The sequence below is a fragment of the Eptatretus burgeri genome, chromosome 2 (assembly GCF_056783735.1).
Source record: "Eptatretus burgeri isolate ZD-2024b chromosome 2, Ebu_testis_v1, whole genome shotgun sequence".
Lineage (NCBI taxonomy): Eukaryota > Metazoa > Chordata > Myxini > Myxiniformes > Myxinidae > Eptatretus > Eptatretus burgeri.
This window is the reverse complement of record NC_140962.1, coordinates 26,956,028-26,969,954: the sequence shown is the minus strand read 5'-3', so window position 1 is coordinate 26,969,954 and position 13,927 is coordinate 26,956,028. Positions and strand designations below refer to the sequence as shown.

The window sequence follows — 13,927 nt, the reverse complement described above, 5'->3', positions numbered from 1 at the left end:
CTGGTCCTGGCCCAAGTCCGCTCACAGCCGCCAGGGAACCAGTTCTGGCGCCAAGTTGCGAGTAGGAGAGGGAGGCAGGTCCGCCCGCCGTTCGACCCCGTACTCCGAGCCAGCAGAACCCCAGAGCCAACCAAGGTGAGGCACGAGGCACAGGAAGGCCTCGAGACATGATGAAAAACAGGATCGAATCAGCGCAACAACACCGCACACTCCCAGCACAACAGCCTCCACCAAAACGGTTTTTCTGTCCCGATCTTCTTCCTCCTCCCTTTTCCCCGAACAGAGCCTTTTTATCCTCGAGTCCTCGTCACTTCCAATCGAGCCGTTTTTATTGGCCCTTCGCCGTCGCCTTCCGCCAATCGTGATCACGGGGCGGAGCCATCCGCAGCACTGTCCTGTGACGTCACGGCAAGCCTCCAGGGAATTCTAAAAGGGTTTACGCAGACACACTTACCCTATCCCGTCTCCCTGTCTAATTACGTGACAATTATCATTTCCCCCTTAAAGAAATGGACATTTACTAGACAACTTATCACCACTGAATTGCGACTTATTACATCGAGATCTTGGTAAACTCGAACAGCATGGCATACCTAATTAAACATCCTAATTACCCTTTGAATGCATACCCCCCCCTCAAACGTAACACTGCCCCCTCCTCTGGTACCGCAGCTCCTGCAAGGTATATCACAGGCGCTACCATACCAGCCTTAACACTTACTGACTCACACCTAATTAACCTAACGAAATAAAGTAGGAGGGGCAATGGACAGCGAGCCGCAGCTAACTTACCTATCCTGCTTAATGTACTACTCCCTTATGGCCTTATCCTCGCCTAAACAATCATTCATTTTTTTATTTTTTTTATTTTATCACATGAGAGCACTGAGCGAAGTTGCACTCCATCCTCTGGATCATCGCTCTTGCCCAACACTCTTCCAGTGATCTGGGGAGGGGAAACAAAAGGCTCCACAAAAAAAAAAACACAACACTTATACTTTACATTCCTACTCTAAGCCTCAACGACACTATTCACGGGATATTTACACTTGATCGCCTCTCCCAGTGGATGCTACTAGACCCAGCGTTACCTGGGGAGCCAATTTTCAAATTTGCTTGCCCCAAAATTATGCGGACCTCATGCCCTTGCTGCACATGTCAAGTTGTGCGGGATCGAGTGGGACTCACACATCTTCACAACACTCACACCATGGTCATCATCACATTTCTAGGTCATGGTCCCCATTTTAATGATGCAGGCTGAATCCTGTCATGGCAGTGGGGTGGGTTCCCACAAGATGATGGGGGCATCTCAGGTGCAACCATGCCCACAGGTAAGCTTTAGTCCAACCCGGACGTTTCTCCGTCCCGCTCCCTTTGATTCCCACCCCCCTGGTAGCCATCAGCTCTAACCCCCTACAACACACTGGAAGGGGTCTCACTAGCTCCTCTGGCCTTCCTGGGTCGCCAAGGTCCTACCCGCCTTGGTCGCCCAACCAGACCCTCTCCCAGTTGCCTCCAGACACTGTCACCATTAGCCACCAGGTGGTGAATCTCCTTGAAGGGGGTCGCAATTCCCGCTCACCGTGAGCTTCAGCAATCCCTGCAGACAAGCACATCATCCCCACCCACAAAACCCACATGACTCCCCCCACCCCATCGGCCTTACATGTGACACCTGCATTTCTAACACTTCACCGACCATGACCTTCCCTGTTACCACACCATGTCCAATAAAAAATCAACGTGTGCACCATACATTTCACTTCTTAACTTGAAACAACTCACACAGCACTTTTCCTCACCCGATCCACGCACCAGCCATTGGACAGCCACTCGTGCCTGCTTTGTTACCAATTACCCACTGTCCCTATTGTCACTCCAAAACCCAGCAGAACTTACAAACACATGCCAATTTTCGCACAATTCACTATTTTCACCAAAGGAGGAACTTCGCCACAATCTCACCTGCCAAGCATGGCCCTATATGCTCAGCCCGATCTAGTCTCCCCGACCCCCGACAGTGATTTCCGGACCCGACTTATAAAAAGGCATCTCGGATAGACCTGGCGGTTCAGCAGGAGGATTCATCCTCTGAAGCATTTGGGTAATGCCAATTTCTCCCAGCCCCCCTCCCTGATCCCGAATCTCCGCCTGTCGGATCGTCACCGATGGCCTCTCGGGCACCCGACCCGGCCGACTCCACGAGGCCAGCCTGGCTGTGCACTCGGCTGCTCGGTGCAAGGTGGGTGGATCCTGTAGCTCCACTAGTGCTCGGACCTCAGGGTCAGGAAGAGCAGCGAAAAATTGCTCGAGTGTCAGTCTGTCCCATGCCTCCACTGTAAGGTCCCGATACGCGATCCTGACTGATTGGTAAATATCCTGTGCCAGCTCCTGCACTGTCTCACCCGGCTTTAATCTGCGGTGCTGGAGCTGGGCCCGCACCAGATCACAGTTCGCTGCGAACCCAAACCGATGGCTCAACGCCTCGCAAATGTGGGAGCTGGTCAACATCCCTCCGCGATCATGTTTAACACATCTGCAGCTGGTCCCCGCAACGTTGCCACCAAATTCCCTGTATGTTCCCGCTCATTCCACCCGTTTAGTCGGGAAATACACTCAAATTGCGTCAGAAAAGCTTCAAGGCTCCCTGACCCGTCAAAATTTACCAGGGGGATCACATTTACGGTGGCCCGCTTCTCGGTTTCTCCCTTGTCCGAATCCAGCTCAGGGATCAAACACCCTTGTGGCTGCGTATCCAATTTCGGAGCCCACTGTGGCCAAAGGTGTTTTGTGGTGAGGGTCTCATGGGTCAATTTTGCCTCCTGTTCCAAACGTTGAATGGACCGATTCACCTCTTCCCGCAGGATCTTCTGGGCCCGCACAACCTCCTCCAAGGCTCCGTCGCGAGTTTGTAGCTGCTCCTCAACCAACCCGGACACTCTACTTACAAAAGACGGCTCTACCAGGCCTTTATCCAAGACTTCATCTTGGCTCATAATTTTATCTTGTTCGTCCAACCGAGCCTCCAATCCTTTTACCTCCTCCGCCAAATTCATCCCTTGCTTCCTCAGCTCTTCCCAGTCTTCTACTTGCAGCTGCATACGAGCATCCACACAGGCACGATGACGTTCCAGGCTTTCATCCACTTCATCAACCCAAATGTTCGTTGCATCAATTTTATCTACCAATTTTTTCCGTATATTTTCCCCCTCCAATGTAATTTCTACCTTTGTTTCCTCCAATCTATCCTCGAATTTACTTTGTATTTCTCCCAATTTAACATCCACACACTCCTGCATCTCAGTTTTCATTTTCTCCATCTTTACCCCCAATTCATCCCTCATTAAATCAATCCGTGCACCCAACTGTTGCCCCATTACCCCCAATTGATCTGTCATTTCTGCCCCCTGTGCCGTCATTTCTGCCCTCTGTGTCACGAATTGATTTTCCATTTGTGCCATCATTTTTGCCCCCTGTGCTGTGATTGCACTCATTAAACGTTCCAACATTGTCCAGATCGTCATCGCGCCGGTTTCTGGCGCTGCCGGCTCCGTTGCGGGCGATGAAGCACGTTCCACGCTCGGAATGGGGGAGGTTCCAACTCTACCCCCGTCTCTCCCTTCTTCCCCCGACTCGCTGCCAGACACGTGGCCTTCCTCCTCAAACATCTGCACATCCGCCATGGTGCAGAAGTCCCGTTTGCCGCCAATTAATTTTAATTTGAAAAATCCCGCTAAAATTTTCCCGCGCTCGCGCGCTTTTCTGTAGTACTTTTATATTCCAATTCGTGGCGAGATTTTAGTTCTGGTATATTCTCCCGATAACAAATATAATTTAGAGGGGTTCGAACATCCAACACCCTGACACCAATGTGACGTCCACGGGACTTGAACAGTCCCGCCAACGTAGAATGAGCCGAAACGATGGAGGCGGTTTATTTCTATAACCCAAAGATGGCGGTTTCAATCGCTCTACCGCAAACGGGATGAGGAAGGTGGCACGAGTCGCTTTTCACTGAGTTGATAACGTTTATTTCTTTAACCAGAAATAACAAGACTCGGCAAGAAAAGGGATCTGGGGCGATTCGACGGGATGGTAGTGTGGGTTCGGGCGTGGGGAAAACACAGACAATTCCAATGAATATACAAATCTCAAACCCTCTAAGGTGCCAGGTACACACACACACACACACACACACACACACACACACACACACACACACACACACACACACACACACACACACACACACACACACACACACACAACGTAGCTGGTCCTGGTGGTCAGGCTGGCCCATAGTGTGGACGCAACAGTCCCTGGATTGGCGTCGGACGAGCTGGCGTTGCGCCCGTCAGGGGCAGCAGACACCGTGGTGCTGTCGACCTCCTGGTTCTGGTCCAAGTCCGCTCACAGCCGTCAGGGAACCAGTTCTGGCGCCAAGTTGCGAGCAGAAGAGGGAGGCAGGTCCGCCCGCCGTTCGACCCCGTACTCCGAGCCAGCAGAACCCCAGAGCCAACCAAGGTGAGGCACGAGGCACAGGAAGGCCTCGAGACACGATGAAAAACAGGATCGAATCAGCGCAACAACACTGCACTCTCCCAGCACAACAGCCTCCACCAAAACGGATTTTCTGTCCCGATCTTCTTCCTCCTCCCTTTTCCCCGAACAGAGCCTTTTTATCCTCGAGTCCTCATCGCTTCCATTCGAGCCGTTTTTATTGGCCCTTCGCAGTCGCCTTCCGCCAATCGTGATCACGGGGCGGAGCCATCCGCAGCACTGTCCTGTGACGTCACGGCAAGCCTCCAGGGAATTCTAAAAGGGTTTACGCAGACACACTTATCCTATCCCGTCTCCCTGTCTAATTACGTGACAATTATCATTTCCCCCTTAAAGAAATGGACATTTACTAGACAACTTATCACCACTGAATTGCTACTTATTTCATCGAGATCCTGGTAAACTCGAACAGCATAGCATACCTAATTAAACATCCTAATTACCCTTTGAATGCATACTCCTCCTCAAACGTAACAATATTATTCAAGAAAACATGTAGGGATGGCTTCACATTCTCATTTCTTGTGACCATCCTGACCATGTTTTCATACTTATTGGAGTAGCATCCATCCCTACATCCCTTTACAAGTTTACCCTCGCCAGAGGAGAGGGTGTTCCATTCGGTTCTGTTTGTTTGTCTGCCTGTTCGTCCACACAGAACATGAGTTTTTCACCGTAACCGCATGTCAGATTGAGATCAAATTTTCACCATTGGAGCGACTATTCATATAGAATGTTTTAATGATATTTATGACATCATAGGTCACGTGGTGTCACAGCGATGCTAAGAAAATAGAAAAATTTTGAACTTCTCTATGTCTGAAACCACACCAAGGAAAAAATTGAAACTTGATACATTGCAAGTACTCTTCGTAGGGAATATGTCATTTTTTATAGCGTCATAGGTGCCTTTGTTATGACGTCATTATTACATATGTACAGGGTTACATCTGATCAGTATGAAAATTTTTGAGGGTCATCTGGGAATAAATTGGTCCACAGAAAAAAAAAATTGACGTCATCGGTCACATGCTTCGGCAGCCATACCGTATATATGTATGTATGTATATATATATATATATATTAATATTAATATATATATATATATATATATATATATATATATATATATATATATATATGTATATATGTTACCTTGATTTGTTGTAATTTTAGAGAAGATTTTTGAAGGTTATATATATATATATATATATATATATATATATATATATATATATATATATATATATATATATATATATATATATATATATATATATATATATATATATATATATATATATATATATATATATATATATATACCTTCAAAAATTTCTGAAATGACAACAAATCAAGGTGAAACTTTACACGTATGACTGATCCATGAGGAACAAAAGGTCATGTGCATCACCCATATGATTGTGTGTTGTGCCTGAAATCATGGAACTCTTTATATAGCTTAAAAGAGGTGATTAGATAGTCTGTGGCCTTACATAACCAGTCTATGCAAATAGGATGCATCACAAAGCCCAACGCCACTGCTCTCCTTTCCATCTTACCCTTCACATGCTTCTCCTTCGTTAAAAACTTTTTCTTGTTCTTCTGGTACTGTATAAAGGAGCATAAAACAGGAAGAGGAGATTGGGAGCACACTCTGTACAGAGCGTTGGTGCTGCCTGAGCAGTCTCCTTGGCTATTGGGCACAATCCTGGATGGGTCACCACTCTGACACAGTATACCAGCAAGCTGGCACTCATTTTTCCGATCTCAGAAGGATGACAGGCCGAGTTAACCCCACCTGGTATTAATTCAACAGTGGGCGGGATTTGAACTCAGGACCCTAAGATCCAAAGTCCACCACCCGAACCATTAAGCCAACACCAGGAATTATATAACAGCAACTGCTGTATATATCCTAACAAAAGAAAATTAAAAAGCAACTTTTAAACTGAAACATACTATGGATTCTCAGTTCAGAAATGTATTGGTCATGTGTATACAAAGCAGTGAGGAAAGAAACCCAATCAGGAAATTGGAAGCGCACCATATAATGTTACAATTATCGTCACCTTGAGTGATCCTGGAAATTCAAGTGCAAATCACGTCTCCTATGGAATCTATATAGAGCTGCACATGGCCCACGTCAATATCCAATATAAATTGGCCACCCATGTGGTCTGTCACTCTTGGCAGGATGCAGGAATGTAGCAAGGGATGGGGCAAGGGGGGGGGGAGGAAAAAGGGCAGGGTGATGGGGAAGATGGAATGGGGCAGGGCAAGGGGAAGATAGTGGGAGGGGGTGAGGTGAGGGGGAAGCAGAAAGAGGGCACATGAGGTGGAGGGATGTTGAAGAGTGGGACACAGAGAAGGGATGAAGTTGGGAGGATGCAGGTGTATAAGGGATGACAAGGGAGAGGGTACCGTGGTCAAATTTGTGTATGGGTTTGACAGCGTTTATGGACAAGGAGGAGAGTTGATGGTTATGTGCAGGCACCCTCTGCAAACTGGACTTATCATGATCCCCAATTTCGATATAGGGAGACAGATGTCACAGGATGGGTGAAATGAGGGGTTGTTAAAGGAACGGAGGTAAGTAATACTGCAGGTATAGGGGGAACGGTTGATGGATTGAGCATTTGTGAGTACGACAGGTTTGGTAAGGAAACATTGTGAATAAGAATAGTTGATAGTTATGAATGAGAAGAAAACGTGTGATATTCCTAACAGAGAAACAAGGCAAATGAAGCATTTTTTTTAATGTTTGTGGAAATCTTTTCAAAGAAAGAAGTAAATTAATTCAATTCAGAGGAATTTTAATTCAATTGCGAGGTATTGAGAAAGGACGGGATAAAAAAATTATTATTTTTTTTGGAGTGAAAAAGAAAAAGAAAAATTTGAAGGGAGGAAAAGGGGAAATAAGATAGAGGTGAGAAGTGTAAAAAGGCGAACACCAAGGATGAAAAAGCGAAATGAGGCACGTATCATCAAAAGAGAGACAGAATTGGCACGCCCACTGGCTGAGGCCTTGGCGAGTTGGCCAGACACTCAAAGGGACACACATTCGACAATACTCCACAACAATGTACGGTTGAACACGGAAAATTGGATGAAAACATAACCGAAAATACAGGGATTGAATGATAACAGAAAGACATGACGGATCTGATCCAGAATACCGAGCTTTGATGAACTGGAAGGAGGCACTGTATGATGAGCCAATGTCCAACGCGCTCAGACCCGGAACCAGAAGGCAAGTTATGGGAGTATAAATGTACTGGATAATACATCAACTCCATGTTGAGATACCCCCAATAAGAATGAAATGATGTCCAAGTGGTGGCTCCTCCCCAGCAGAGGGTTGACTAAATGGAGAACAGATTGCTTATTAAAACTATCGCAGTTTCTCGCCACGACGAGTCACAGTGAGATGAATGATTCATTGTTTTAATATCAAAATCCGAGCTATACTTGCTCTTTGAGGCCTACAGAAGGTTTTTACAATGACCATTGCCGTTGCCATCAACCATTGTTGGTAGGACACCTGGTGGCAGTAGATGCTAGTGCCACAAGGTCTCACATCGATAAAGCCAGGAAGAGTTTGACGTACAAATCGGTTATGTGGCCATTCCAAGAAGTAGTCGGGGATGATGCCTAGCTCACGCTCACGAGCACCAACGAGGGTGAAACATGTTCACACGAAGCTTGAATAGATGAAAAGCACAAAGTTTTCATTAAAACCACTGCAAGTTTTCCACCGATAGGGGACGGAAGTAAATTGAAGCTCCATTTTGCAAACTGTCATCCAAACGAAGACTGAATTTTTTTTTGCAATTATCTTATCAAAGTCCCTCTCAAAGACTATTTGTTTAACGAAATCCACACAAGTGTTGAGTAATACTGTTAATACCTCCAACACCGAAGTGGACGGAAGTTGTGTTTGTTTGTTACTTGGCGAAAAAAAGTTTCACAAAGTATGTTGTTTGTCTGTTTGTTTGTCACACAACTTCTGGCCACAGTTTTCAAACAATCGTTCTGAAATTGTTTGTGTGTGTGTGTAGTTGACCGGCCAAGAACAGCAACGTTTAATTTTGGTGAAGATCCGAATCTGAGAATTTCAAAAGTGATTCTTCACCATTGAGAGATTGGGCCAAAAACGATATAAATGTCACAGTGGTGCGATGTCACAATGTCACAAAAGATTCTGGATGCATTCACATGAAACTTGGTGGGCAGGTTGGGTGTGTAACTAGGACGAATTGATTCAATTTTGGTGAAGATCCGAATCTGGATCCAGATACGAGAATTATTTAATTTTTAAATGATTCTTCACCATTAAAGAGATAGGGTCAAAACTATGTCGAGCATGATATGTCAAAAAGTTGTGGACGACTTGTGACAAAACTCTGTGAATGAGTTGATTAGGTGACAAGAACAAGCCAATTCGTTTTTGGTTAAGATCTGGATTCAGATCCGACCTATCAGTGGCATACAAAATGTAAACTATTCAGCTTGGCAGAGGTATGTGCTCCACCGAGTGCCGCTCCGTTTCTCCAAGTTGTCACTCTTTGAATTATTTTTCATCTGTTTGTCCATTTGTGAGCAGGATATCTCAAAAGGTTGTGGATGGATTCAGATTAAATTTGGTGGACAGATTGGGTGTGTGACAAGGACGAATCGATTAGATTTTGGTGAAGCTCTGGATCTGGACCTGGATACTAGAATTTTTCAAGTGATTCTTCACCATTAACTGACAATACAAAGCACGATATTTTTAAAAGTTATGGATGACTTATGACAAAACTTGGTGGATGAATTGGTTAGGTGACAAGAGCAAGCCAATTAGATTTTGGGGTGTGACATGGACGAATGGTCCAGATGCAGATCCGGCCGATTAGTGGGATATAAAACAAACTGTTCAGCCTGGCAGAGGTATGCGCTCTACCGAGTACCGTTTTAGTTCCATTCATGTTATGTTAAGGCGTAAGCGGATCATTTTCCTCTGAAGCTGGTTATTAAATGAGAGTTGTTCTAGAAATTAACTCTTATTTCCAATACTATATTTTTTCCTAGATTCCTGGTCCAGGCTCAGACCATCTTGCCTGTTTCGTCCATATCGAAAGCCTGCTCCAACTACAACTCCTCTTGCTCCACAGCAGGAATCTACACCATTGTTACAACCTGCTCCATTTCTTCTGCCACCTCGATCGCACTGGCTGCCACTTGGTCCTTCCAATGGACACACTCACAACCCCACTCATTGCGCTGCCCAAGGATCCAGTAGTTCTGCCCTCAATATAACACACAAGCTACAAAATCACAATCACCATACCACCAGCACCGAATGCAGTTCTGGCTTCAACCACATCCTTAAACCAACCTACAGCCCATCCCTTTCGTTGCTACATTCTTCCATTACCCGATCTTCTCTCACCTCTCCGCTGTGTGCACCTGGCACATGTTGTCCCCCCGTTTCCTCTTGCTCAGTTGTGCACTCTCCTTTCATTTCCCTCACCATTTCCAGCTCTTCTCCCATTTCCCCCCTCTCCACACCTGTTACACGTTCTCCCATTTTCTCAGCATCCTATGCCCACTCTCCCTCAATTTCTCCCACCACTTCCCACTCACCACCCGTGTCTCCTTCCATTTCCGAATGTCGTTCAATATCACCCTCGGTTACTCACTCTTCATCCGTCTCCTGCTGCATCACGTGCTCTCAACCTGCTTCCCCATCCATCTCCCCATCCACCATTTCGCGCTCTCCCTCTCTCTGCTCTACCCTCACATCAACTGACCCAAAAACGCCTTCTGAGGAAGATGCAACAAACATCAATAGCGACGTTTTGGTCGATGAATTATCGTACGTTACAGATAACATATTTGTTGAAGGAATGATGGAACCGGAAAAGCAGGAAAGACAAAAACAACGAGAAGATGAGACTGAAAGTGACGTAGGGAATGAAATGCAGATGAAATGTGAGAATGAAAAAGTCAGTAAAAGTAAAGGTGTGAGCAATTCAGTGAGTGAGGTAAAAGAAGTGATTGGCTCAAGTGATAGATAATTGGTACATTGAAAGAGGTGGGTGGAAAGTAATGCATGTGAGCACAGAATTGCACAATCATTGTACACAATACATCGTCATCGAGCACAGTACTGAAGAAGGAGAGAAAAAGACATATCTACTATTATTATTAGCCTATACAATAGCATTACTTATATTATACACAATGTTGTAAGCCGTATTGTGATTGGCTAGGGATAGGGCCTAATATTAACTTGTGGTTGGTCTGCAGAAAATATTTATCATTTTTGCATTTTATCCTGTCGTTGTACATTATGAGAGAATACTATTCCTTATTATTCCATGCTATGCTAATGTATGCATATATAATAGTTTAAAATGCATTATAACGCAGCAGTCCGGTTAAACGCACCAAAAGGTGACCGGACGGCCTGGCTCCATCTCTCATGAGAAAATGACGAGCCGTTTCATGATGATAAAAAAAAAAATAAACAAAGTTGTACCCTCATACAACAAAGATAGTACATTTTGTGAAGCACAATATTTATGGCTAAACAACACAATGCACGAAACACCTTTAACCGTACGATGCACTGGATGGAAATAGACGTGCTTATTATAGGAGCACAATAATACAAAATAGAGCACAATAATATATCAGCAATATTGTATAATAAGGATTTTATGGAAGCAATAACTTGAAAGAAAGGAAAAATGAAAAGCAACTAAAACAACAAAGGCATAATAGGAAGGATTGAATGAAGAAGGAATATTGAATTTCGTTTTGGAAAGTTAGATATCAGAAACAGATATTTTCACAAAACCCTTTTCCAGTTTTATTTTATTTTTTAATCTTTTCTTTAAAAAAAAAAATCTTTTTCTTGCCTCGACAGAGCATTTTTGGCATCATGGGATGGGGGGAGGGGGGTATTGGTGGGAAAATTAGGTGGTGTTACAACCCCAACACTGAACATATTTCCTGCATAACTGTATATTTCTGTATTAACATACACCAAATTTACTTGTTACACTCATTAAACTCATGACATGATTTATTCTCAAAGTTCTAAATCACTTAAAATATATATATATATATATATATATATATATATATATATATATATATATATATATATATATATATATATATATATATATATATATATATATATATATATATATATATATTCTAGTTTGAAACGAATCTTTAAAATCCTTCATTTACACTTGTTTACCCCACTTGTCCTGTTAATGAAATTGTCGTAGATATTTCCTTGTGACATTCTTTTGAATCATGTCGTTTATTTTGAATGTGATTTGCTATTTATTTACAAGTTTGGCGCCGATCGTGCCAAACGGTTTGAAGAGAAACAAATCGACGAACAAATGTATACTGTACATAATGAAACAAATTTTTAAACATAAACACTATAATGTAATCTCAGCTAATATGATATCAATAAAGGTTAATAAAGAAAGCTCTCCCATCATTTTTTTCTCAAAAACGTTTATTGGCTCTTTTCCTCCACCAATATTCAGGTGGGATATGTCTCAAAGTAGGTCACTGTGTGCCAGTGCCAGACATTTGTAATAAACACCCATTTAGCCAACAATGCTGGAGCAATTGTGTCGGGACAGCTGGAAAGGTGTCTAGCCAGAGTAGGTCCTGAATCGTTGACTATCTGGCAATGGTTTTATTCACCAGAGATATACTTTTGGAAGTGCACATACTAATTGACTTTGGATAGCCAGCTTTACGTCCTCTGACTGACACAGCAGCATTTTTGATTAAAATTTCCACGGAATGGAAACTGAGGTGCAAAAGCACTAATTTTGAAATGCAAACGAAATAAAGCAATCCAATAACAGGACAAGACAAAGTGTTGTACATTTTGCATCGGTTATAGGCTGGTCCGTACGAGATTGGAGAATTATGTAAAATGATATTCCTGTGAAGCCACAGCATCGTTAGCATGATCTATGACACGGTGTGCATGTCAACGATAGATATGTGTTCAATCAGGCACATTGATCCCTGTGAATTGCATTTCGGGAACAAAGGACCGTAACCAGCGGAACATAGCACATCACTCCATTACACCACAAAATCTTCCATCTTGGCATTTTAATCTCCATTGAGGCCTTGATGTATTTGGAAATCTATATATATATATATATATATTGTATACTGTATATATTGTATACTGTATATACACAGGTGAGTCAAAAGTCCAGAAACTGGACTTTTGACTCATCCTGTACATATGTATATATATATATATATATATATATATATATATATATATGTATATATATATATATATATATATATATATATATATGTATATATATATATATATAATATATACACCTAGTGGGCCTCAAGGCTTGAGAAGGCTTGTGGATAGCAAGTGAAACATCACCTGAGGAGGACTCTCTTTCCTGTTTGTATCAAAATTGGGAAGCAGAGTCTACTTGGACTTGTTTATTGGTTGGCTTTGGGTTATGTTTCAAACTGAACAATATATATATAATATTATATAAAGTTCTTTCGCACCACTGACTGACTCGCTGACTGATATTAAAAATTGGTACCTTCCAGGTAAAGTAAAAAGATGCAATTTTTTGTGCCAATGGACATCAAACCTGGTACACCGAAACTTCAAAATCACAGACTCGTCGGACAACATCCATTTATTAAAATATAAATAAATGAAAAAAATTGCAGGTGAGTGACCCGAGACAATGGGGAAGCATGGTAATTTTGTGTGCCGACGGACATCGAAGCCTATATACCAGGAAACATCACAGAACCGTCAGAAAACCTACGTAAATGAAAATATAAATAAATGAAACAAAAGAAGAAAATAAATAAATGAAAAAATCAAATGTAGGTTAGCGAACCAAGACAATGGGTAAACACGGTTCGTATGCTTACACAATGTGTAAGCACACCACACTCGTATAATATGAAGCTTTCTAACCACTGATTCACCAACTCACCGACTGATATTAAAGATAATTACCTTTTCGGTGATGTAAAAAGCTGAAATTTTGCATGCTGGTGGACATTGAAGCCAAAACAGCAGGGGGGGGGGGGATCACAGAACCATCGGAAAATATCTGTAAATGAAAATATAAACAAATAAAAATAAATAAATGAAAAAAATGCAGGTGAGTGACCTGGAAAATTGGGAAGCATGGTCGGTACTTTTGCATGCCAGTGGACATTGAAGCCTTCCACCAGGAAAAAAAATAAATCACAGAACCATTGGAAAGCAGACACAAATGAAAAATGAAATGCAAAACTTACCCCAAGGGGAGAGCATACTTGGACAAGT

General features: G+C 43.0%; 1 protein-coding gene across 1 annotated transcript in view; it reads left to right on the top strand.

The window, feature by feature from the left end:
- LOC147031659 (uncharacterized) overlaps positions 1–11,650 on the top strand; it is a 58,867-nt gene extending 47,217 nt beyond the window's left edge. Inside the window, exon 6 of the mRNA XM_085866483.1 lies at positions 9,637–11,650. Within this exon, the coding sequence (XP_085722609.1) occupies positions 9,637–10,625 (989 nt within the window). The 3' untranslated portion in view covers positions 10,626–11,650. The remainder of the gene's footprint in view (positions 1–9,636) is intronic.
- Positions 11,651–13,927: the final 2,277 nt, after the last annotated feature.